The 25,353-nt window shown below is 51.1% G+C and overlaps 2 protein-coding genes across 4 annotated transcripts in view; one reads left to right on the plus strand and one right to left on the minus strand.

The window, feature by feature from the left end:
- Positions 1-13,148, plus strand: PHKG1 (phosphorylase kinase catalytic subunit gamma 1). 2 transcript variants are annotated; one of them, XM_012449123.3, is made up of 10 exons: positions 1-185; positions 3,518-3,634; positions 5,562-5,740; positions 6,265-6,319; positions 10,092-10,157; positions 10,363-10,526; positions 11,202-11,292; positions 11,382-11,535; positions 11,648-11,773; positions 12,113-13,148. In XM_012449123.3, exons 2-10 carry the CDS (start codon positions 3,552-3,554, stop codon positions 12,356-12,358), a joined length of 1,164 nt encoding a protein of 387 aa, XP_012304546.1. In that variant the 5' UTR covers positions 1-185; positions 3,518-3,551; the 3' UTR covers positions 12,359-13,148. The 2 variants fall into 2 exon arrangements, with proteins under 2 accessions (XP_012304546.1, XP_012304545.1); XM_012449122.3 differs by lacking the exons at positions 1-185; positions 3,518-3,634 and adding an exon at positions 3,641-3,842.
- SUMF2 (sulfatase modifying factor 2) overlaps positions 12,656-25,353 on the minus strand; it is a 20,558-nt gene continuing 7,860 nt past the window's right edge. The window contains exons 3-10 of one of the 2 annotated variants that reach the window (XM_064375602.1): positions 18,871-18,985; positions 17,806-17,850; positions 17,298-17,448; positions 16,594-16,649; positions 15,147-15,231; positions 14,840-14,984; positions 14,327-14,444; positions 12,656-13,822 (exon numbers count right to left, since the gene is read on the minus strand). In XM_064375602.1, the coding sequence (XP_064231672.1) occupies positions 13,505-13,822; positions 14,327-14,444; positions 14,840-14,984; positions 15,147-15,231; positions 16,594-16,649; positions 17,298-17,448; positions 17,806-17,850; positions 18,871-18,985 (1,033 nt within the window). In that variant the 3' untranslated portion in view covers positions 12,656-13,504. The remainder of the gene's footprint in view (positions 13,823-14,326; positions 14,445-14,839; positions 14,985-15,146; positions 15,232-16,593; positions 16,650-17,297; positions 17,449-17,805; positions 17,851-18,870; positions 18,986-25,353) is intronic. The other variant, XM_012449124.3, reaches the window with a different exon arrangement.

Here is a 25,353-nt window from a genome sequence, read left to right on the forward strand (position 1 = left end):
TTGTGATTTATTTTTGGTACGTCAGCCTCCGGTCATCAAAGAGCAAAACCCAAAACAGCAGCACGATATCTTCCAAGTGTCTGCTCAGGACACGGCTTCAGCCCTCGGTGGTCCCCTCTCCCCAGGGGCCCTGAGGCCTTTGGGATTCTTGTCAAGCTCCTTCAAGAGCCTGCAAGGACTTAACGGTGAGTAGCTAGGCCGGTGATGGACAAAGGTCAGGTGACAGGGGCAGGGAGCGGAGAGGTCTGGGGATGAAGATAGAAAGCCCCACATCTGTTCCATCCATTTCTCCTTTCTGAAGGCAGACAGACCCAGGAGAGTGGCAGCATTGACCCCTGAAACCCCCATCTGGGGGACTTTCCTACAGAAAAAAGGTCCCTGGGGCCGATCTGGTTTTTGGACTTTCAGAGTTCAGGGGAGGGAAGTTATATACCAAAAAGAACCAAGCCAGCCGGGTGTGGGAGGGCGAGGCGGGATGGTCACTTAGTCAGGAGCTCAAGACCAGCCTGGCCAACATGGTGAAACCCCGCCTCTACTAAAAATACAAAAATTAGCTGGGTATGGTGACTCGTGCCTGTAGTCCCAGCTATGCAGGAGGCTGAGGCAGGAGAATGACTTGAACCTGGGAGGTGGAGGCTGCAGTGAGCTGAGATCTCACCACTGCACTCCAGCCTGGGTGACGGAGTGAGATTCTGTTTAAAAAAAAAAAAGGCCTGGGCCACCTACTCCCATGTGGGGACCCTGTCCACAGGGGTCTTGGGAAAGGTGTGAGGGGTGAGTGGGGCAGTAGAGAGGCACAAAATTGGCCCCAGTCAGAGCTGGGGGATGGGGCAAGATAAGCAGTTCCTCAGCCCCTCAAGAACAGCGAGTGCAGACACAGCTTGGCCAAGCAGGCTGTGCTGGCCTAGGCTGGCATCTCACAGGGGGCCAATGGACTTTCTGCTCATGGAGGCTTGGGGAGGAGGAGAGAGCTGGCACTACCCAGCTTTGGGAGGTAATGAGGCACAGATGCCCACTGTGAGGACTCAGACTTGCCAGCAAATGGGCTTGTTTTTATGGGAAACAGACACTCCCGGGCTCCATCGGGTTGCTGATAGGGCAGGCAGAGAAGGCCTGTGTGTGAGGCAGCCCAGATGCCTGGCACTGGGAGAGGGGACTTGTTATTCTAAACCTTCCTCTGGTAACCAGGCACCCAGTGGTGGGGCCACCAGGATTCCTGGAACAGCCCGCCCAATCCTGGAGGCAGCCAGAGCTGCTGCTTGGCTGGTCAGCAAATTGGCTCCTTTGAGAGGCCAGGCCTCCTTAGGCCCAGAAGCAGTGGGGGAAAGGGGACTGGAGGTAGCTTTGGCCCTGCTGAGCGGCAGGTTGGGCCTGTTTTCTACCTGCCCTTTTCCCTGTTGGTAGATGATTCTCCACATTCCTCAAATCCTGCATCTGATTTTGTTTTGTTTTTTTTTTGAGTCTCACTCTCTCACCCAGGCTGGAGTGCAGTGGTGCAATCTCAGTTCACTGCAACCTCCACCTCCTGGGTTCGAGCGATCCTCCTGCCTCAGCTTCCCACGTAGCTAGGACCACAGGTCCAAGAGCCATCATGCCTGACTAATTTTTCTACTTTTTGTTGAGATGGAGTTTCTCTTTGTAGCCCAGGCTGGTCTCGAACTCCTGACCTCAAGTGATCTGCCCACCTCAGCCTCCCAAAGTGCTGGGATGACAGGTGTGAGCCACCATGCCAGGCCCAAATCCTACATCTGAAGCAGGAGTTGAGTTCCCTGGTAGGAGCTTCCATGTTCCTGAAGCAAGGTGGGGTAGCTCAGTGCCTCTGTGTCCAAGCCGGAGTGTCCTGGCTCTGTACTGGCTCCACACCGCAGCAGGACCACTCAGGGCTCACTGTCCATTGTTAGGTAGGACACGGGGCATTCTGCTGGCAGGACCCTGAGCCAAAGGGTACCTGCCCAACCATTGACTCACATTCAAAAAATAGCACCAGCTGGACACCTGCACTGGACACGGGGAGCAGAGATGGCTAGGACATCCTAGAGATGACCATCTAGGTGACACACACTGACAAGTGACACCAGAGGCAGGGACCATGACGGACCCACCCAGCTCTCCATCCCTTAGAGCACCCGGCATGGTGGTTGGCAAAGAGTGGGTGTTAGCATCTGCAGAATGAAGATGGAATGAAGGAGTGATTATGATAAAGTCCCAGTTATGGACAGAATACATGAGAATGGGCCGGGTGCAGTGGTTCATGCCTGTAATCCCAGCACTTTGGGAAGCCAAGGTGGGCGGATCATTTGAGATCAGGAGTTTGAGACCAGCCTGGTCAACATGGTGAAACCCAGTCTCTACGAAAAATACAAAAATTAGCCAGGCATGGTTGTGCGTGCCTGTAGGCTGAGGCAGGAGAATTGCTTGAACGCGGGAGGCAGAGGTTGCAGTGAGCCGAGATCACTCCAGCCTGGAAATTGTGGCCAGGTGTAGTGGTGGCTCACACCTATAATCCCAGCTTTTTAGGAGGCTGAGGCGGGAAGACTGCTTGACGCCAGGAGTTTGAGACCAGCCTGGGCAACATAGGGAGACCCTGTCTCTACAAAAATCTTAAATATTAGGGCCGGGCATGGTGACTCACATCTGTAATCCCAACACTTTGGGAAACCGAGGCGGGCAGATCACCTGCGGTCAGGAGTTCAAGACCAGCCTGGTCAACAAGGTGAAACCCTGTCTCTACTAAAAATATAAAAAATTAGCCGGGTGTGGTGGCAGGTGCCTGTAATTCCAGCTACTGGGGAGGCTGACACAGGAGAGTCACTTGAACCTGGGAGACGGAGGTTGCAATGAGCCGAGATCACACCACTGCACTCCAGCCTGGGTGATTGATAGAGCAAGACTCTGTCTCTGGGGAAAAAAAAAAACTTAAATATTAGCTGCGTGTGTGCTGCACAACTTTAGTCCCAATTACTCAGGAGGCTAGGGTGAGGGGATCACTTGAGCCCAGGAGGTTGAGGCTGCAGTGAGCTATGATCCTGCCACTGCACTCCAGCCTGGGTAACAGAGACCCCATCTCTACAAAGAAGTTTGTTTGTTTGAGTTGGAGTCTCATTGTGTCGCCCAGGCTGGAGTGCAATGGTACAATCTCGGCTCACTGCAATCTCCGCCTCCCAGGTTCAAGCGATTCTCCTGCCTCAGCCTCCTGAGTAGCTGGGACTACAACCATGTGCCACCATGCCCAGCTAATCTTTGTATTTCTAGCAGAGACGGGGTTTCATCATGTTGGCCAGGCTGGTCTCGAACTCCTGGCCTCAAGTGCTCTGTCTGCCTCAGCCTCCTAAAGTGCTGAGATTACAGGCGTGAGCCACCGCACCCGACCTCAATTCACAAACATTTATTTGGAATATTCACTATAGGCCAGTCTGGTGCCAGGAGATGTAAGGATGAGTGAGAAACAGTTCCAGGCCCCAAGGAGAATGCCCCCTGGGTCAGGAGGGCTGACAGCTTCTTTCTGCTCCCCTCTCAGAGTCGCCCAGAGTCCCCCCACTGAGCATCTGAGCATGACCCGGGACGAGGCACTGCCAGACTCTCATTCTGCACAGGACTTCTATGAGAATTATGAGCCCAAAGAGATACTGGGCAGGTAAGGCCCACGCTTTCTCTATGAAGCGCTGTCCTAAACTCCAGCAGGCCCTGCGGGCTACAGCCACCTCTGCTCCACCACGAGGACTGGCCCCACTTGCATCCCCAAAGTGCTGTCCGCTTGGAGAAACCCTTGGTTTGGGGTCCTGCCCTCCTGAAGCCAGGACAGATGAGAGAAACCTCTCCCAGCAAAAAGTTCCCAGGGGCAGGTACAGTGGCTGACGCCTGTAATCCCAGCATTTTTGGAGGCTGAGGTGGGAGGATTGCTTGAGGCCAGGAGTTCAAGGTCAGCCTAGGCAACATAGCAAAACCCCATATCTTTTTTTTTTTTTTTAGACAAGGTCTTGCCCTGTCGTCCATGTTTAAAGTACAGTGGTATGATCTTGGCTGACTATAGTCTCTGCCTCCTAGGCTCAAGTGATCCTCCCACCTCCGCCTCCCTAGTAGCTGGGACCAGGTGTGTGCCACCATGTCTGGCTAACCATCTCTATTTAAAAAAAAAAAAAAAAAAACCCAGCCAGGGACAGTGGCTCATGCCTGTAATCCCAGCACTTTGGGAGGCCAAGGCAGGAGGATTGCTTGCATCCAGGAATTCAAGATCAGCCTGGGCAACATAGTGAGACCTCGTCTTTACAAAAAATCAAAAATTAGCCAGATATGGTGATGTGCACCTTTAGACCAGCTACTCGAGAGGCACAGGTGGGAGGACTGCTTGAGCCCTGGGGAGTTGAGGCTGCAGTGAGCCATGATCATGTCATTGCACTCAGCCTGTGCAACAGAGCGAGACCCTATCACACACACACACAAAGTTCTTAGGTGTTGTTAACAAGCACATCTAAACCCAGCTTTGACTAGAGTCAGGAATCAGGAATAGAGGGAAGATTATAGCGCTAAGAGTATAGGGCTTCTTTCTATATGTTGAGCAAGAGCACTGAACTAGGGCCGGACACAGTGGCTCACACTTGTAATCCCAGCACTTTGGGAGGCCAAGGTGGGCAGATCACCTGAGGTCAGGAGTTTGAGACCAGCCTGGACAACATGGTGAAACACCATCTCTACTAAAAATACAAAAATTAGCTGTGTATGATGGTGGGCACCTGTAGTCCCAGCTACTCGGGAGGCTGAGACAGGAGAATCACTTGAACTCAGGAGGTGGAGTTGCAGTGAGCCAGGATCGTGCCACTGCACTCCAGCCTGGGCGACAGAGCAAGACTCTCTCTCAAAAAAACAGAGCAGCCAGACACGGTGGTTCATCCCTGTAATCACAGCACTTTGGGAGGCCAAGGCAGGCAGATCACCCAAGGTTGGGAGTTTGAGACCAGACTGACAAACATGGTGAAACCCCATCTCTACTAAAAATACAAAAAAAAAAATATCAGCCGGGCGTAGTCGAGGGCACCTGTAATCCCAGCTACTCAGGAGGCTAAGGCAGGAGAATATCACTTGAACCTGGGAGGCGGAGGTTACAGTGAGCCAAGATCGCACCATTGCACTCCAGCCTCGGTGACACAGTGAGACACCATCTAAGAAAAAAAAAGGGGGGGGCCAGGTGTGGTGGCTCATGGCTGTAATCTCAGCTACTTGGAAGGCTGAGATAGATAATTTCTTGAACCCAGGGAAGTGGAGGTTGCAGTGAGCGAGATCGCACCACTTCACTCCAGCCTGGGCAACAAAGCAAGATTCTATCTCAAAAAAAAAAAAAAAAGCACTGAACTAGGAGTCAAATGGCCTGAGAGTAGGCTTGTTACGCATCAGCTCTGGGCAAATCACCGTCAGTGCCTGTATTTATTCATCCACCATCCCCAAAAGCTCAGAGGAAGTTGGGGGAAGTGTAAATCCATTGACAAGGGCAGGACATCTCGGCTGCGGCCTCAAATCTCCGGTGGGGTGAGGGGCCCCCCGAGGCCATCTGTCCTCTGCACTCCCAGGGGCATTAGCAGTGTGGTCAGGCGCTGCATCCACAAGCCCACGAGCCAGGAGTATGCTGTGAAGGTCATCGACGTCACCGGTGGAGGCAGCTTCAGCCCTGAGGAGGTGCGGGAGCTGCGAGAAGCCACGCTGAAGGAGGTGGACATCCTGCGGAAGGTCTCAGGGCACCCCAACATCAGTGAGTGATGGCCCCAAGCCACACAGCGGGGGTGCCCCCCTGTGATTCTGCCCTGACAGCCCAAGCCAGGGAGTGTGGCCCCACCGTACAGCCAGCTAGAACCACCCAGGCTCAAGGCTCCCAGTTGCACCCTCACTGCTGTGACAAAAGGGGTCCCAGGCAGGGATGGATGCAGGTGGGGGCAAGGGAGTTTAATGTCCCTGGGCTGAATTAGCCAGGCGTGGTGGTGCACACCTGTAATCCCAGCCACTTGGGAGGCTCAGGCAGGAGCATCACTTGAGCCCAGGAGTTTGAGGCTGCAGTGAGCTATGATTGCACCATTACACTCCAGCCTGGGTGAGGCCGTCTCTAAAAATAATAACAATGATAATAAAGTCCGTGGGCCTGCCCACACCCCGGTTGGCATCCTTTGAGCACCCTCCTGATTCCTGTCAGCTTCTGAAGTCAGCCCACAGCAGGCTTGGCCCCTCCCCCGTGCCTGGGCTCCCCTGCTACCTGAGACGAGCTAGCCATTTCCATTTCAGTACAGCTGAAGGACACTTATGAGACCAACACTTTCTTCTTCCTGGTGTTTGACCTGTAAGTACCCAGTCCCGGAGCCAACCACACCTGGGAGAACCTCCGACTGTTGTCCCCTCCCCCACCCCAGGGCTGCCTGGAGACCACAGCCAGTCCCCAAGCTGAGGATGCCAAATACATCAAGGTGTTTAGACAGATCAGCCCCTGGGGTGGGGCTTCTGGGTTTGAAAACGGGCTCACCACTTGTGGGCTGGATCATTTCTTTAAATCTTCGTTTTCTCATAATAATTATGGGAGTGATAACAGCACAGTGACTGGCATAGTGTGAATGCTAATAATTATTAGCTACAGGCCGGGCACAGTGGCTTATGCCTGTAATCCCAGCCTCCCACTGTGGGAGGCCGAGGCAGGCAGAACACCAAAGGTCAGGAGTTCGAGACCAGCCTGGCCAACATGGTGAAACCCTGTCTCTACTAAAAATACAAAAATTAGCCGGGCATGGTGGCACACACCTGTAATCCCAGCTACTTGAGACTGAGGCAGGAGACTCGCTTGAATGCAGGAGGCAGAGGTTGCAGTGAGCTGATATCGCACTGCTGCACTCCAGCCTGGGCGACAGAGTAAGACTCCGTCACACACACACACAAATAGTTATTATTAGCTACAGTGACAATGATGATGGTGGGTCACTGGTATTTATTATTCTAGGCATGGGGGATTCAGCAATGAACAACACAGACAGGGTCCCTGAGGTATAGTTATGCAAATGTACAGAAGTTCTGCAGTTTTACTTCCTGAAGTTTCAGTTACCTGTGGTCAACTGTGGTCCAAAATAGATGCATACAGTACACTACAAAACATGACAGAAAGACCACATTCACATAACTTTTATTATAGATTTGTGTGTGTATATATATGTGTGTCTGTGTCTATATATGTGTGTGTATATATGTGTATGTGTGTATATGTGTGCATTCCAGCCTGGGCAGCAAGAGCAAAACTCCATCTCAAGAAAACAAAAAAAAGCAATCCTCCCACCTCAGCCTCCCAAAAGTGCTGGGATTACAGTCATGAGCCACCGTGCCTGGCACAGTGTATTGATATAATTGTTCTATTTTATTATTGGTTGTTAATCTCTTACTATGCCTAATTTATAAACTTCATCTTAGGCATGTACATATAGGAAAAACAGTATGTATAGGCTTCAGCACTACCCATGGTTTTAGGCTCCACTAGGGGTTTCGGAACATATCCCCTGCAGATAGAGGGACAACTGTAGACATATATAAAGTAGAACAAGGGGTTAGTGAGAGACAGGGGCTTCTTAGACTGAGTGGTCAGGAAAGGGTGTCCAGGAAGTGACTCAAGCAGAGGGTGGCAGGATGCAAGGTCCGTCAGCACCGAAGACCAGATCCTGCAGGCACTGAGTGCGAGGGTGACAGGGTCTGATGTACTTTTTTTTTTTTTTTTAAGAGTTTTCCTCAGTCACCCAGGCTGGAGTGCAGTGGAGCAATCTTGGCTCACTGCAACCTCCATCTCACGGGTTAAAGCAATTCTCCTGCCTCAGCCTCCCAAGTAGCTGGGATTACAGGCGCCTGCCACCATGCCCAGCAAATTTTTTTGTGTGTAATTTTTTAGTACAGATGGGATTTCACCACATTGGGCAGGCTGGTCTGGAACTCCTGACCTCAAGTAATCCACCCACCTTGGCCTCCCAAAGTGTTAGGATTACAGGCATGAGCCACTGTGCCTGGCCTGACTTACTTTTGAAAAGCTCTCACTGGCTATCCAGGGATGGCTGTAATGAGGTGGGACTGGAAAGAGGGAGGCCAGCAGCATCAGGGAGAGAGGCAGGTGGCAGAGGTTGCACCTGGGGTGTGGTCAGATCAATATCATCATCATCATCATCGTCACCACCATCACCATGCCCCGACCTCTACATCAACATGATTAGTAAGACGAGCCCCTTATCACTAAGCATCAAATTCCAACAACACAAAGTGTTCTGTGAAATGTGGATTCAAGGCTTATTATTGGCCAGGCACGGTGGCTCACACCTGTAATCTCAGCACTTTGGGAGGCCGAGGTGGGAGGACTGCTTGAGGCCAGGAGTTTGAGACCAGCCTGAGCAACAAAGTGAGACCCCACTTCTACAAAAAAATTTATTTTTTTTAGTAGAGACGGGGTTTCACCATGTTGGCTAGGATGGTCTCGATCTCCTGACCTTGTGATCCACCCACCTCAGCCTCCCAAAGTGCTGGGATTACAGGCCTGAGTCACCGTGCCTGGCATACAAAAAATTTTAAAATTAGGGCCAGGCGTGGGGTTCATGTCTGTAGTCCCAGTACTTTGGGAGGCTGCAGTGGGCCAGGAATAGGAGACCAGCCTGGGCAACATGGCATAACCCTATCTCTACAAAAAATACAAAAATTAGTCCAGCATGGTGGCAGATATCTGTAATCCCAGCTACTCAGGAGGTCGAGGCACAAGAATGGCTTGAACTTGGGAAGCAGAGGATGCAGGTGGCTGAGATCATGCCACTGCACTCCAGCCTGGGCAGGAGGGAGACTTTCTCCAACCCCTCTAGACTCACCCGCTGCAGCTGTCTCAACTCTGCTCTATGGCACTGTCCTGTACAGCCCTTGGGGGCAGCTCAAATGTCTTTAACCTTTGAAGAAGTTGCTGGGGGAAGCTATTTTTAATGCTGCCCTGAGGAGCCCTCCAGCATATAACCAGATTGTTCAAGCAGAGACATCTTTCTAGATCACCCCAGGAGGTAAGAATATTGAACTGCAGTTCTTAATCCCATAATTGGCAAACTCTGTTACTGCAACTCTCGCACAGCTGATTCTTCCCATCTGTTTCCTGGGGGAAATCGGGATACTCAGCCAGGCGCGGTGGCTCTCGCTTGTAATCCCAGCACTTTGGGAGGCTGCCTGAGGTCAGGAGTTCGAGACTAGCCTGGAAACATGGAGAAACCCTGTCTCTACTAAAAATACAAAAAGTAGCCAGGTGTGGTGGGGGGGCGCCTGTAATCCCAGCTACTCAGGAGGCTGGGGCAGGACAATTGCTCAAATCTTGGAGGCGGAGGTTGCAGTGAGCCCAGATCATGCCATTGCACTCCAGCCTGGGCCACAAGAGCAAAAACTCCGTCTTGGGAAAAAAAAAAAAAAATCTGGATACTCACGTCCTTCTCATCTGGATCTGAGGTCCTGAGCCAGTGGTTCAGGGTCCCCTCTTTCAGCCTCCAGCCATGATTTAGGCCCCGATACATTCCAGTCCACGGTATCCCTTCCACAGATGGGAGGACCCTGACACTGATATAGTGGAGATGGGACAGAAATGGTGCTTGAGCTGGGACTCCCCGATTGTCCACCAGCTTCAGGGCCCAGGGTGGGGTACTGTTCACAGGGCCACCAGCTTGGGGCCCATTGCTTCCCTGGTTGCTTCCAGCCATCCTGGCCTGAAACCAGGGCAATGGGAACCTGGGAGAGGACTTACCTGGGAAATGCCTAGCCCATGAAATGGTGGGATTTTTATTCCAGGGGAAAAATTAAGTTACGGGAGAAACCCAGGTCACCTCTATTCCTCGGACGGTTGATGAGAGCCTGAGGCCCGGATGTGGGCCACCTCTCCAGCCTCCTTCGCTTTTCTCCCAGTTCTTCCCAAACCACTTCTCTCCTCGCTTCCCCAGCTCCTCCCCAGACTGTGGTTCTCCACGGGGAGTGGCCCACTTAGCTTGTAGAGGTGCCAGGTGGAAGGCAGCGCTCTGGGAGCAGGGGAAGGAGGCTCGTGGTCTTGGGGCCAATCCAATTACCAACCGTTTCCACAGAATGAAGAGAGGGGAGCTCTTTGACTACCTCACTGAGAAGGTCACCTTGAGTGAGAAGGAAACCAGGTGAGGGTCCCTTTGCCCTTCTGTCTGCTCCCCGCACTTGGCCTAGGGCCACGGGCACTGGGGTGTCAGGGGAGGCAGGGCGTGCGCGTCTGGGCTGGGCATGTGTGCCGCTCCCTTGCAGTGTGGCTGAAATGTGAGCTGTGTCTCCCTGCCTGTCGCCTGACCCTGCACAGGGGAAGAGTGACAAGTGTGTGCCCCACCCTAGAAAGATCATGCGAGCTCTGCTGGAGGTGATCTGCACCTTGCACAAACTCAACATTGTGCACCGGGACCTGAAGCCTGAGAACATCCTCTTGGATGACAACATGAACATCAAGCTCACAGACTTTGGCTTTTCTTGCCAGCTGGAGCCCGGAGAGAGGCTCCGAGGTCCGGTAACATGACCTTGGCCCACATCTTAGCCTCAGGCTCTCATCAACCCTCCGTGGAATAGAGGTGACCTGGGTTTCTCCCCTAACTTAATTGTTCCTCAGAATAAAAATCCCACCATTTCATGGGCTAGGCATTTCCCAGGTAAGTCCTCTCCCAGGCTCCCACTGCCCTAGTTTCAGACCAGGATGGCTGGAAGCAACCAGGGAAGCAATGGGCCCTGAGCTGGTAGCCCTGTGAACAGTACCCCACCCTGCCCTGGGCCCTGAAGCTGGTGAACACTGGGGGAGTCCCAGCCCAAGTGCCATTTCTGTTTCATCTCCGTTGTCACTTTGGACTTTCTCTTTTTTTTATTTTTGAGACGTGGGGCAATCTCGGCTCAATGCAACCTCTGCCTCCTGGGTTCAAGCTTCCTGAGTAGCTGAAACTGCCACAGCCTCCTGAGTAGCTGAAACTACAGGCACGTGCCACCACGCCCAGCTAATTTTTATATTTTTAGCAGAGGTGGGGTATCGCCATGTTGGCCAGGCTGGTCTCGAACTCCTGGCCTCAGGTCACCCACCTGCCTCGGCCTTCCAAAGTGCTAGGATTACAGACACGAAGTCACTGCACCCAGCCTGGACTTCCTATTCTGAGCGCCCTGCTGACCTGTCTTGATGGTGACTGTTCCTGCAGAGGTCTGTGGGACCCCCAGTTACCTGGCCCCTGAGATCATTGAGTGCTCCATGAATGACGACCATCCAGGCTACGGGAAGGAGGTGGACATGTGAGTGCGCTGGGGGAAAGGAGCACCCGGCTGGGCTGGGCCGGTGCCCCTGGCGCTGGGTAAGTGGCCCTAAGCCCTCACACATCCAGGTGGAGCACTGGAGTTATCATGTACACGCTGCTGGCCGGCTCCCCGCCCTTCTGGCACCGGAAGCAGATGCTGATGCTGAGGATGATCATGAGTGGCAACTACCAGTTTGGCTCACCCGAGTGGGATGATTACTCAGACACCGTGAAGGACCTGGTGAGAGGCCAGGCCTACAGTGCCAGGCGCCCCGTCTGAGGAGGCCCTGCATCTCCTGACATGCTGAGAGGACCTGCCTTGACATTCCGGTTCCCCTCTCGTCCCCTCCCAGGTCTCCCGCTTCCTGGTGGTGCAGCCCCAGAGCCGCTGCACAGCAGAAGAAGCCTTGGCACACCCCTTCTTCCAGCAGTACGTGGTGGAGGAAGTGCGGCACTTCAGCCCCCGGGGGAAGTTCAAGGTACGAAGCATCCCGACCCAGCCCCCGTGGCAGTTGCTGCCAGCACCCCAAGTCCAAACCTCTAAGCTCTCTCCTCTCCCAGGTGTCCTTACACCCCAAGGGTTTCCAGAGCACTTGCCCCTCCCCTCCTAGCCACCCTGTGACGGCTCCAGCTCCACTGCCAGCTTCAGAGATGATGGGTGTCAGCCCACTCCATCCCTGCAGATGCCAGTGAGGAGGAAGTGGGGGACACTAGGAGGGGCGCCAAGAAGCCACTCAAGGCTTCGTGGCAAACGAGCCCAGGGCGTCCCTGTGCTGGCTGGCGGGGGCTACAGCCCTGTTTCTCCGCCCGGCTGGCAGGTGATCGCTCTGACCGTGCTGGCTTCAGTGCGCATCTACTACCAGTACCGCCGCATGAAGCCCGTGACCCGGGAGATCGTCATCCGAGACCCCTACGCCCTCCGGCCTCTGCGCCGGCTCATTGACGCCTACGCCTTCCGAATCTACGGCCACTGGGTGAAGAAGGGGCAGCAGCAGAACCGAGCTGCCCTCTTCGAGAACACACCTAAGGCAGTGCTCCTCTCCCTGGCTGAGGAGGACTACTGAGGGGCTGGCCAGTCAGGGAGGGCGAGGGGGCAGGTGGGGAGGGGAAGCCAGGGAAATAAGAGTCAAAGGGGTGAGACGCACGCAGGCCTCTGCAGAAGGAGCACTTGGCCCTCACCAGAAACCCCTGGAGTTGAGGCCATGATCCCCTCTCAAAGGCTGTGCACAAAGGAAGCAGCTGTTCCCACCACACAGCAATACTTGCAGGCTGGGCCAGGCCCTGGGTGGGCAGAGATGACATGTGGCCTGAGAACCAGGAGCCCCCTGCTCCTCCACTTCCTAGATGAGCCACCATCTCAGTTTCTGTTTAGGGGATGCCCAGAGTTACTGATACTCGGGCCCTCTTTCCTTAGGGTCCTAGGGTGAGGATCAAAGACACAGAAACGAGGTTGTATTGACCCCGTGACATCTAGTGACAGCGCGGGAGCAGGCTACTCTCCAGGAACATGTTTTTGGAGGCATATGGAGAAGGGGATCCAGGCGCGGTGGCTTACACCTGTAATCCCAGCACTTTGGGAGGTCAAGGTGGGAGGACTGCTTGAGGCCAGGAGTTCAAGACAAACCTGGGCAACATAGTGAGATCCCATTACTATAAAAATTCAAAAAATTAGCCAGGCATGGTGGTGCACACTTGTAGTCCCAGCTACTTGGGAAGCTGAGGTGGGAGAATTGCTTGAGCCCAGGAGTTGAAGGCTGCAGTGAGCCGTGATCACCACTGTCCTCTAGTGTGGGCAACAAAGCAAGACCCTGTCTCAGAAAAATAAAAATAAAAAACAACAGAATGGGAAGCTTCTGCTATTTGTATTCCTGGAGTATTATTTGCTTTGCTTCACCTGGTACCTCATTTGGTTCTCCCAGGCCTGTGCTTTAAATAGCCACATGCCTGCCTGTTACACACTAGAAACTAGTTTCCTTCAGATGGACATGAAATGACAGATGAGGCCATGAAAAAAGCACTCTCCTTCCACAGCAATTGGCCAGGAAAACAAACAGAACCACGAAAATCCTGCCTTGAGGAAACAATGTCAGCTTCCTGAATCATCCAGGGAGAAAGTGGGAGAGAATGGATTTAAAATGTCTAACAAATGGCCTTCAGAGCCTTCTGTTCAACTGTTTGCCTGTTTGCCCCTGTGTCGATAATACTTGGCTTCAAAGAGAGCTCCCAGCCACCATCAACACATTAGGCCCCTCCTCCAAGACACAGCAGGCTGAATCCCCTCCTGCCCTGGTGAGATGCCTGCCACAGAGGGATGGGAGACAGGAAAGGGGAAGTTTCTTCCTGAGGCTGAAGCTCCTGAGCCTGGACCTGGGCTGTGTTTGCAACACAGCCAGGGAATGACAGTGACCCTGAAGGGCTTTTCTCCTTGTCACCGCCCGGCTGCTCACAGCTCCCCTGGTGGCCGGCCTGTGTCTGCTGCACAGCGGAAGCCCAGGTTGTCTGAGGCTGAATCTGGAGTATTGCCCATCCTGCCAGCAGAGAAGGGGAGAGAGGAGGGACATGTCCTGAGAAAGAGGCCTGGGGGCTTACCCATCTTGTCTGCCTCACCCACAGGGCCGGCTGTGGTCGGGGGTTCTGAGGGCTGGGGAGGGCATGGTCTGGAAATAAGCCTATTTTGAGGGCAGGTCCTGAGCTCGGACCAGTCCTGGGAGAAAGGGGGAAAGAAGGGGCTTTGCGACAAAAGAAGGGGCCTTGCAGGAGTGAGGGAAGGGACAGTGGCCCAGAGAGACAGCACTGGAGGGCAGAAAAGACAGTGACTACCTTCTACTGTTAGCAGCCGAGAACAATTTGGTAGAGAAAACCCGTCCTCAAGCGATGAGGAGATCGTGGCCGGGTGCAGTGGCTCATGCCTGCAATCCCAGCACTCTGGGAGGCCAAGGCGGGCTGACTGCTTGAGTCCAGGAGTTAGAGACAAACCTAGGCAGCATGGCAAACCTATCCCTACAAAAACCAGCTGGGCGTAGTGGTGCTGCCTGTCGTCCCAGAGACTTGAGGACCTGAGGTGGGAGAAACGCCAGAGCCTGGCAGTTTGAGGCTGCAGTGAGCCGAGACTGAACCACCGCTCTCCAGCATGGACAACAGAGCAAGACTTCGTCTCAAAAACAAAAACTGATTTTTTGTGTGCCCACCAGTTTGAAGAGTGAGTAACTCCAGGACCAGCAGCAATGACCTACTGATGTGGTCATTCCACTCCCCTCCCTTTGCCCACATAGCTGTGAGGACAAGAGGAGAAACCCCATAATTAAGATGCCACACACAGTCTCCCTGGGTACTGAGAGCTGGCAGAAAAGTCACAAGCTGTCCTGGGCCCCTTTGCTTTTCATGGCAAGTGCTGCTGGCTTTCTTTTCTGACCCACAACCGGGCGCGGGCTCAGGGAGGTGCTGGGACTGGCTCATTACACACAGACGGTTGTGGTGTGAAGGTGGGGGCATTCCAGACCGGGATCCAGACTACGCCGCGCGTTCCCTGGGACCAAGCCCCTTACCTGGTGGTGACCCGGGCCCGGTGATTGGCAGAGCCGTCAGCTGTGTCGATCCAGGATGCCCCCCGAAGGACGCGCATGTCCTGCTCAGCGGCCTGGTATGCAGATGCTGTCCACTCCCACACATTGCCCAGGAGGTCATAGAGCCCTGCGGCCCCACCAGTGGGTCAGGCCAGGCTGTGACCCGTGGACCACCCCATCTACCCTCTGAGGTCCTGGGGGCCAACTGGGGGAAGGGAGGTGCTTCCCTCTGCCTCCTCTCTCAGCAGCCAGTTTGAGAGCACAGCCGCCAGCCCAGGAGAGCTCTTACCGTAGTTGTTCTGGGCAGGGAAAGCATTCACTGGGGAGACTCCATGGAAGCCGTCCTCAGCTTTGTCCCCTTTGGGGAATTTTCCCTGATGGGAGAAAGGAAGGGTAAAGGATTTACCTCCTGCCTATCTAGAGGAAAACCATTCGAGGAAGGGGAAGGGCACAGGGCGGTGACCTAAGGTTTCTATACGGAGCTCCTAGTCCCGTCACCTCACACCTCCACAGTAGGCTCCCTGCTGGATTAGGAAGAGTGTTTACGCTGTGCCCACAGGGCTCCAGGTCAAGCCCAGTCTACACCTGTCCTCTCCACTCTCAGCAACTTCCTGCCCTCTGTGGAACCCGGCGTGCCACACAGCCTCCAGAAGACAGGTTTCTCCCAGCCTCCTCCGCACCTGCCCCCTCAACCCTACCCGAGCACTGCAGCCTACTCCTGCAAGCCTTCCCTAGACAGTGCTTTTCGCTTGCTTATTTTATTTGTACTTATTTATTTATTTATTTATTGAGGTAAGGTCTCATTCTGTCGCTCAGGCTGGAGTGCAGTGGAAGTGTGATTATAGCTCACTGCAACCTCTGCCTCCTGGGTTCAAGTGATTCTCCTGCCCAAGTCCCAAGCAGCTGGTATTACAGGTGCATGTTACCATGGCCAACTAATTTTTTATTATTTACTGATTTACTTACTTATTTTTTTGAGATAGAGTTCTGCTCTTTTTGCCCAGACTGGAGTGCAGTGGATTGATCTCAGCTGACCGCAACCTCTGTCTCCCGGGTTCAAGTGATTCTCCTGCCTCCGTGTCCCGAGTAGCTGGGACTGCAGGCATGTGCCACCATGCCCAGCTGATTTTGTATTTTTAGTAGAGATGGGGTTTCTCCATGTTGGTCAGGCTGGTCTTAAACTTCTGACCTCAGGTGATCCACCTGCCTCGGCCTCCTAAAGTGCTGGGATTACAGGTGTGAGCCACCACGCCTGGCCACCATAAGTACTTTCTATTAAAAATTTGTAGGACCGTGTATGGTGGCTCACGCCTGTAATCCCAGCAGTTTGGGTGGCTGAGGCAGGCAGATCACCTCAGGAGCTTAAGACCAGCCTGGTCAACATGGCAAACCCCCATCTCTACTAAAAATAGAAAAAAAAAAAGCCGGCCGTGGTGGGAGGCGCCTGTAATCCCAACTACTCAGGAGACTGAGGCAGGAAAATCGCTTAAACCACGGAGGTGGAGGTTGCAGTGAGCCGAGATCACACAACTGCACTCCAGCCTGAGTGACAGAGAGACTCTTGTCTCAAAAAAAGAAAGAAAGAAAAAGAAACTAAGTACTTATGCCCCGGTGCCTTTTGCTTTACCAGCTGTGAGTCATTAGTTCCAGCAGAACCCGAGCCCTCCGGATGCCGAGGCCTAACCTGGCCTGCAGGTCTCAGTGGTGCGTGGTGAAAGGAGGAACGCAGGTCTTACCTGCCACAGGTTGGTGCGGTTTGGCTGGAACCGGTTCCCCCATGGGTAAACCTGACCTGCCAGGAGAGCAAGGAGGCAGAAGAGGAGGGGGAAGTGAAGAATTAGGGAAGGAAAAAAAAACAGAGTGAGAGAACCAAAAGGAAGTTAGAGGGTTTTGAGAAAAAAGAGTGAAAGGACCTGCTTTTAATTCCCCACGCCCATCCTCTGCACTCACTGTACTGCACTGGGGGGCCCTGGCCTCCTCACGTGCTCCAGGGCAATGCAATCCTAAGCATGGTTCTAGGACCTGAGTCGGTTTACAAGTGTGAGCCACAGCACCTGGCCCAGTTATTAATTTTTTTTTTTGAGACGTAGTCTTGCTCTGCCACCCAGGCTGGAGTGCAGTGGCACAATCTCGGCTCACTGCAACCTCCACCTCCTGGGTTCAAGCGATTCTTCCGCCTCAGCCTCCCGAGTAGCTGGGACCACAGGTGCGTGCTACCATGCCTGGCTAATTTTAGTATTTTTAGTAGAGACGGGGTTTCACCATGTTGGCCAGGATGGTCTCAATCTCTTGACCTCGTGATCCACCCACCTTAGCCTCCCAAAGTGCTGGGATTACAGGCATGAGCCACCTCGCCCAGCCCCTTCCCACCCTTTAAAGCCCCCAATGCAAGGCAGGACAGGGAGAAGAATAAAGAAAAATCGCCTCATCATCTGGATACCCTTCAAGCCCCCTCGGGCAGCAAACTCCCACTCTTCCTCGGTGGGCAGCCGTTTTCCCCGCCAAGCACAGTAGGCACGGGCGTCATTCCAGCTCACGTGTAACACTGGGTGCTCCAGTCTCTCTCGGATGCCAGAGCCAGGACCTGCAGGCTGACAGCCAGGACGAAGTGAGACAGGCTTCCGGAGTGCATTAAGTACCAGGCAGGCTAGGTTTAGGGTGCTTGCATTCAGCTTTTACCAGCAGATGGAGTAGGGGAGCTGGAAGAGAGCCGGGCGAGTGAGGAGCATCCGGAGCCAGAAAAGAGAGACTACAGGAGACAGAAGGGAGAAATGGACGGGTAACAGGAAACAGGATTTGGGCAGGGAAACAGGACTGCCGAGCGATTTCCTGATATTCCCTGTCGTCCTTTGAAACTCAGTGTTCCTAGATGTACAAGATAGGAAGCTGGGCCTGGAGAATAAGAGTAAAGCAGGGGCAGGAAATGAGGTAGTGGAATCAGCCCTTACCTGCCTCCAAAATGCCTTTTCAACAGGAAGCCACCAGAGTACAGGCTGCAAAAAAAGAGACCGACTGCAGGATGCTCCGCCCAGCAAGGGCACCTTCCCAACCGAGCCACAGGACATAGAACAGACGTCAGGCTGAGACTCAGGTGCTCTAAGTCAGGTTGTGGCTGGAATTTTTTTTTTTTTTTGAGACAATGTCTTGCTCTGTCACTCAAGCTACAGTGCAGTGGCACCATCACAGCTCATTGCAGTCTCAACCTCCTGAGTAGCTGGGACTACAGGTGTATAAGACCATGCCCAGCTAATTTTCTTATTTTTTTGTAGATATGGGGTCTCACTATGTCGCCCAAGCTGGTCTTGAATTCCTGGGCTTAAGTGATTGTCCCACCTCAGCCTCCCGAAGTGCTAAGATGACAGGCGTTAGCCGCCATGCCCAGCTGAGACTGGAATCTTTACAGAGTCCCATCTTACCAACCACCCTTACTGGAGGTTGGCTTGCCAAGGTGACCTCTTTTTTTTTATTTTTTGAGACAGATCTCTTTTTTTTGTTGCCCAGGCTGGAGTGCAGCCGTGCGATCTCCGCTCACTGCAACCTCAGTCTCCCAGGTTCAAGCGGTTCTCTTGCCTTAGCCTCCCGAGTAGCTGGGATTATAGATGTGCATCACCACACCTGGCTAATTTTTGTATTTTTAGTAGAGATGGCGTTTTGTCATCTTGCCCAGGCTAGTCTCGAACTCCTGACCTTAGGTGATGCACCCACCTCAGCCTCCCAAAGTGCTGGGATTATAGGCATGAGCCACCGCGCCTGGCCCCTCAAGGTGATCTCTTGATTCAGGAAGTATCTTGAATCCTATCCTGACTTGGACCTTTAGGCAAGAGCTAACTTGGCTTCAGGGTTAACTTCCTGGGAGTGGGTACTGATCTGACATTCCAGGGTAGGTTTCTCTTGCTTTCCCTCTGCCTCCAGCTCTCAGGTCTGATTCTCCACTGTGTCCTAGGTGACCTCCCACAGGATTCTCTGTCTAGGTCCCACCCCTAGACTTCAGCTCTAAGTCCAGATTTTCTCACCTTCATTGGCCGGGTTGCTTTGTTTCTCAGCTCGTTGGAGACAAAGTCCTCAAAGACAAAGCTCCATCCAAACATCTCAGCCTCTGTCCGATACTTTTTCTCCCTGATAAAATCCCTGCAAAGACACAGTTCAGCTCGTTCAGCTTGTGAGGTTCTGTGCCTGCCCTACCCTCTCCTGCTCCACGAAACCTCAGACAACCTTGTCCTGTAGGTTACGCACCACAGTGTTCATGATTGTCAAAGAATTAACCTGAAGACTGAGCGATTCTCTTTTAAATTAGGATGCAACAAATTCACATACAGTAAAATTCACTCTCTTCAGTGTTTAGTTCTGTGAGGTTTATTTATTGTTTTTTACTTTATTTATCTTTTTGATACAGAGTCTTACTCTGTTGCCCAGGCTGGAGTGCCAGTGGCGCAATCTCGGCTAACTGCAACCTCTGCCTCCTAGGTTTAAGTGATTCTCCTGCCTCTGCCTCTCGAGTAGCTGGGATTTCAGGCACATAACACCACATGCAGCTAATTTTTGTATTTTTTGTAGAGACAGGGTTTCACAATGTTGGCCAGGCTGGTTTCAAACTCCTAAACTCAGGTAATTCACCCACCTTGGCCTCCCAAAGTGTTGGGATTACAGGTGTGAGGCACAACACCTGGCCAAATTTTTTTTTTTTTAGACAAGAGTTTTACTCTGTTGCTCAGATTGGACTGCAGTGGTGTGATCTCAGCTCACTGCAACCTCCACCTCCTGGGTTCAAGGGATTCTCCTGTCTCAGATTCCCCAGCAGCTGGGATTAGAGGCACACTACCACGCCCAGCTAATTTTTGTATTTCTAGTAGAGATGGGGTTTCACCATGTTGGCCAGGCTGGTCTCGATCTCCTGACCTCATGATCCGCCCTCCTTGACCTCCCAAAGTGCTGGGATTATAGGCGTGAGCCACTGTGCCTGGCCCCAAATAACTTCTTACTTATTTTAGTTATTTATTTTTTTAAGACCAGGTCTCACTCTGCTACCCAGGCTGGAATGCAGTAGCTCAATCATGGGTCACTGTAGCCTCAACCTCTTGGGTTCAAGCAATTTTCATACCTCAGCCTCCTGATTTATTTTAATTATTTGTATTCTGAGACTGGGTCTCACTCTGTCACCCAGGCTGGAGTAAAGTGGTGCAATCACAGCACACTGCAGCCTTGACTTCCTGGGCTCAAGTGATCTTCCCTCCTCAGCCTCCCAAGTAGCTGTGACTACAGGTGCATGCCACCATGCCCAGCTAATTTTGTAGCGATGGGGGTTCATCATGCTGACCAGGCTAGTCTAAAAATCCTGAGCTCGAGTGATCTGCCCACCTCAGGCTCCCAAAGTGTTGGGATTACAGGCATGAGCCACTGCGCCCAGCAGCTCTGTGAGTTTGACAAAGGATATAGTCACTATCATAAAATTAAGATACAGAGATGGAGGGATCCAAGATGGCCGATTAGGAGCAGCTCTGGATTGCAGCTCCCAATGAGAGCGTGGAGGGTGAGTGGACGTCGTATTTCCAGACGGATTTTTATTGCCCACAGACCAGGAGATTCCCGGGTGGAGGAGCACCATGGGTCGCCAGTGTGGCTGTTTTGGCTGGCGCAGCGGGTCTCCACACAAAACTCACACGTGCTGTTTCAGCTGGTGACTGGAGTGCCTGGGAGACAGAGTTGCCCATTCAACTGATAAAAAGGGGACTGAGGCTGGTCCGAAGGCAGTGAGTTATCTCGATTGTTCACAGTCACAGATCGAACTCCTTGTTCTACTGTTTCCCTCCTTCTCACTACTGCACTTGACTAGTCTTAAAAAAAAAAAAAGGGACCGAAACAGGGAGCGAGGCCAGGAGATTCCCAGGCGAAAAAGCGCCACAAATCTCCAGCGCGACTGTTTCAGCCAGTGCAGTGGGTCTCCGCACAGTAAACCACACAGATCCGGGCCCCTTTTCAACAGGCAACTGGAATGCCTGGGAGACAGTCACCCGTTCAACTGACAAAAAGGGCACTGAAACAGGGAACCAGGCCAGGAAATTCCCGGGCGGAAAAGTGCCACGAGTCTCCAGTGGCTGTTTCAGTTGGCGCAGCGGGTCTCCGTACAAGAAATCACACAAATCTGGCGCCATTTCAACTGGTGACTGGAATGCAAACTCCTGGGAGACAGAGTGGCCTCTTCAACTAAAAAAAAAAGGGGTCTGAGGCAGGGAGCCAGGTGATCAGGCTTGGCCGGTCCCACCCCCACAAAAACCAGCAATCTGAAACGCTCTGGATTGAGAGTTTCACAGCAAGCATGGCTGAACCTGAGACAGTCCAGCTCTGTGGGGGGACGGGTGTCTGCCATTACCGAGGCAGTCCAACACTGCCGAGGCGGCCTGCCATTGCCGAGGCAGTCCGCCATTACAGAGAGCGTCCGCCATTACAGAGGTGGGCTGCCATTGCCGAGGCAGTTCTAACTATACCCCTATAAACAGGACTGCAGGGAAGTTCACATGGCAGCTGGGTGGAGCCCATAGCACCTCAGCAAAGCCTCTGAAGGCAGACTGTGACTAGGCTGCCTCCTCGCTGGGCAGGGCAGTCCTGAAAAAAGGCAGCAGCACTACAGAAACTTATAAATAAAGCCCTAACTCCCTGGGACAGAGCACCTGGGGGAAAAAAAGGCATTTATGAGTTCTGATGCAGCAGACTTAAACGTACCTGTCCAAAAGCTCTAAATGAACAGAGCTCACAGCTCAGCACTTGAGCTCCTATAAAGGACAGACTGTCTCCTCAAGCACCTCCCTGACCCCATATATCCAAAGAGTCACCTTATAAAGGAGAACTCAGACTGACATCTGGAGGGTATCCTTCTGGAACAAAGATAACAGAAGAAGAAACTGGCAGCAACCCTTACTGTTCTGCAGCTGCTGCAGGTGATCCCCAGGCAAACAGGGCCTGGAGTGGACCTCAGCAGTCCTACAGCAGAGGGACCTGACTGTTAAAAGGAAAACTAAGAAACAGAAAGAAATAACTTTATCATCAACAAACTGGACATCCACTCAGAGATCCCATCTGAAAGTCAACTACAAAGACCACAGGTAAATAAACCCACAAACATGGGAAGAAACCAGCGCAAAAAGGATGAAAACACCCAAAACCAGAATGCCTCTCCTCCTACAAGGGATCACAACTCCTCACCAGCAAGGGATCAAGGCTGGATGGAGAATGAGTCTGATGAACTGACAGAAACAGGCTTCAGAAGGTGGGTAATAACAAACTTCTCTGAGCTAAAAGAACATGTTCTAACCCAATGCAAAGAAACTAAGAACCTTGAAAAAAGATTTGACGAAATGCTAACAAGAATAAACAGCTTAGAGAGGAATATAAATGAATTGATGAAGATGAAAAACACAACACGAGAACTTCGCAAAGCATACACAAGTTTAAATAGCTGAACTGACCAAGCAGAAGAAAGGATATCAGAGGTCGAAGATCAACTCAATGAAATAAAATGAGAAGGCCAGATTAGAGAAAAAAGAGTAAAAAGAAATGAACAAAGCCTCCAAAAAATATGGGACTATGTGAAAAGACCTAATCTACGTTTGATAGGTGTACCTGAATGTGATGGAGAAAATGAATCCAAGCGGGAAAACACTCTTCAGAATATTATACAGGAAAACTTGCCCAATCTAGCAAGGCAGGCCAATATTCAAGTCCAGAAAATACAGAAAACACCACAAAGATATTCCTCAAGAAGAGCAACCCCAAGGCACATAATCATCAGATTCACCAGGGTTGAAATGAAGGAGAAAAAGCTAAGGGCAGCCAGAGAGAAAGGTCGGACTACCCACAAAGGGAAGCCCATCAGACTCACAGCAGATCTCTCAGCAGAAACCCTACAAGCCAGAAAAGAGTGGGGACCAATATTCAACATCCTTAAAGAAAAGAACTTTCAACCCAGAATTTCATATCCAGCCAAACTAAGCTTCGTAAGTGAAGGAAAAATAAAATCCTTTATGAACTAGCAATTACTCAGAGATTTCATCACCACCAGGCCTGCTTTACAAGAGCTCCTGAAAGGAGCACCTAAACACAGAAAGAACAACCAGTACCAGCCACTCCAAAAACATACCAAATGGTAAAGAGCATCAACACAATGAAGAAACTGCATCAACTAACAGGCTAAACAGCCAGCTAGCATCAAAATGGCAGGATCAAATTCACACATAAGAATATTAACCCTAAATGTAAATGGGCTAAACGCCCCAATCAAAAGGCACAGACTGGCAAACTGGATAAAAAGCCAAAACCCATAGGTGTGCTGTATCCAGGAAACCCATCTCACATGCAAGGATACACACAGGCTCAAAATAAAGGGATCGAGGAAGATTTACCAAGCAAATGGAAAGCAAAAAAAAAAAAAGCAGGAGTTGCAATCCTAGTCTTTGATAAAATGGACTTTAAAGCAACAAAGATCAAAGGAGACCAAGAAGGACATTACATAATGGTAAAAGGATCAATGCAACAAGAAGAGCTAACGATCCTAAATCTATACGCACCCAATACAGGAGCACCCAGATACATAAAGCAAGTTCTTAATGACTTACAAAGAGACTTAGACTGCTACACAATAGTAGTGGGAGACTTTAACACTCCACTGTCAATATTACACAGATCAACGAGACAGAAAATTAACGAGGATATCCAGTACTTGAACTCAGACCTGGACCAAGCAAACCTAATAGACATTTACAGAACTCTCCACCCCAAATCCACAGAATATACATTCTTCTCAGCATCACATAACACCTACTCTAAAAATGACCACACAATAGCAAGTAAATCACTCCTCAGCAAATGCAAAAGAACAGAAATCATAACAAACAGTCTCTCAGACCACAGTGCAATCAAGTTAGAACTCAGAATTGAGAAACTAACTCAGAATTGCACAACGTCATGGAAACTGAACAATTGGCTCTTGAATGTTGACTGGATAAACAATGAAATGAATTCAGATATAAAGATATTCTTCGCAACCCACGAGAACGAGGACACAACATACCAGAATCTCTGGGACACATGTAAAGCAGTGTCTAGAGGAAAATATATAGCAATAAATGCCCACAAGAGAAGCGAGGAAAGATCTAAAATCAACACCCTATCATCAAAATTGAAAGAGCTAGCTGGACGTGGTGGCTCAAGCCTGTAATCCCAGCACTTTGGGAGGCTGAGGCGGGTGGATCACGAGGTCAAGAGATCGAGACCATCCTGGTCAACATGGGGAAACCCCGTCTCTACTAAAAATACAAAAAAAATTAGCTGGGCATAGTGGCGCATGCCTGTAATCCCAGCTACTCAGGAGGCTGAGGCAGGAGAATTGCCTGAACCCGGGAGGTGGAGGTTGCGGTGAGCCGAGATTGCGCCATTGCACTCCAGCCTGGGTAACAAGAGCGAAACTCTGTCTCAAAAAAAAAAAAAGAAAGAGCTAGAAGAGCAAGATCAAAAAAACTCAAAATCTAGCAGAAGACAGGAAATAAATATTAGAGCAGAACTGAAGGAGATAGAGACACAAAAAACCTTTCAAAAAAATCAGTAAATCCAGGAGCTGGTTTCTTGAAAAGATCAACAAAATAGACAGACCACTAGCCAGATTAATAAAAAAGAAAAGAGAGAAGAATCAAATAGATACAATAAAAAACAATAAAGGGGATATCACCACAGATTCCACAGAAATACAAACCACCATCAGAGATTACTATAAACAACTCTACGCACATAAACCAGTAAACCTGGAAGAAATAGATAATTTCCTGGACACTTGCATCCTCCCAAGCCTAAACCAGGAAGAAGTCAAAACCCTGAATAGACCAATAACAAGGGCTGAAGTTGAGGCAGCAATTAATAGCCTACCACCCAAAAAAAGCCCAGGTTCAGATGGTTTCAGAGCCGAATTCTACCAGACATACAAAGAGGAGCTGGTACCACTCCTTCTGAAACTATTCCAGATAATCCAAAAAGAAGGAATCCTTCCCAAATCATTTATGAGACCAACATCATCCTGATACCAAAACCCAGCAGAGACCCAGCAAGAAAAGAAAACTTCAGGCCAATATCCATGATGAACACAGATGCAAAAATCTTCATTAAATACAGGCAAACCGATTGCAACAGCACATCAAAAAGCTTATCCATCACGATCAAGTAGGCTTCATTCCGGGGATGCAAGGCTGGTTCAACATACCAAGTCTATAAAAGTAATCCACCACATAAACAGAACCAAAGACAAAAAACACATGATCATCTCAATAGATGCAGAGAAGGCTTTTGATAAAATTCAACAGTTCTTTATGCTAAAAACTCTCAATAAACTAGGTATTGACAGAACGTATCTCAAAATAATAAAAGTTATTTATGACAAACCCATAGCCAATATCATACTGAATGGGCAAAAAATGGAAGCAATCCCTTTGAAATCTGGCACTAGACAAGGATGGCCT

This window comes from Aotus nancymaae, unplaced genomic scaffold, assembly GCF_030222135.1.
Source record: "Aotus nancymaae isolate 86718 unplaced genomic scaffold, 86718_ANA_hifiasm-v0.15.2.pri h1tg000012l, whole genome shotgun sequence".
NCBI classification, from domain to species: domain Eukaryota; kingdom Metazoa; phylum Chordata; class Mammalia; order Primates; family Aotidae; genus Aotus; species Aotus nancymaae.

What these genes read in the sequence shown, in the direction of transcription:
- PHKG1 (XM_012449122.3), top strand. Translation starts at nt 3,655, where the DNA reads ATGAAGCGCTGTCCTAAACTCCAGCAGGCCCTGCGGGCTACAGCCACC. An exon ending in CTCAGGGCACCCCAACATCA is followed by an intron (nt 5,741 to 6,264) that starts GTGAGTGATGGC and finishes TTTCCATTTCAG; the next exon opens with TACAGCTGAAGGACACTTAT. An exon ending in TACGGGAAGGAGGTGGACAT is followed by an intron (nt 11,293 to 11,381) that starts GTGAGTGCGCTG and finishes TCACACATCCAG; the next exon opens with GTGGAGCACTGGAGTTATCA.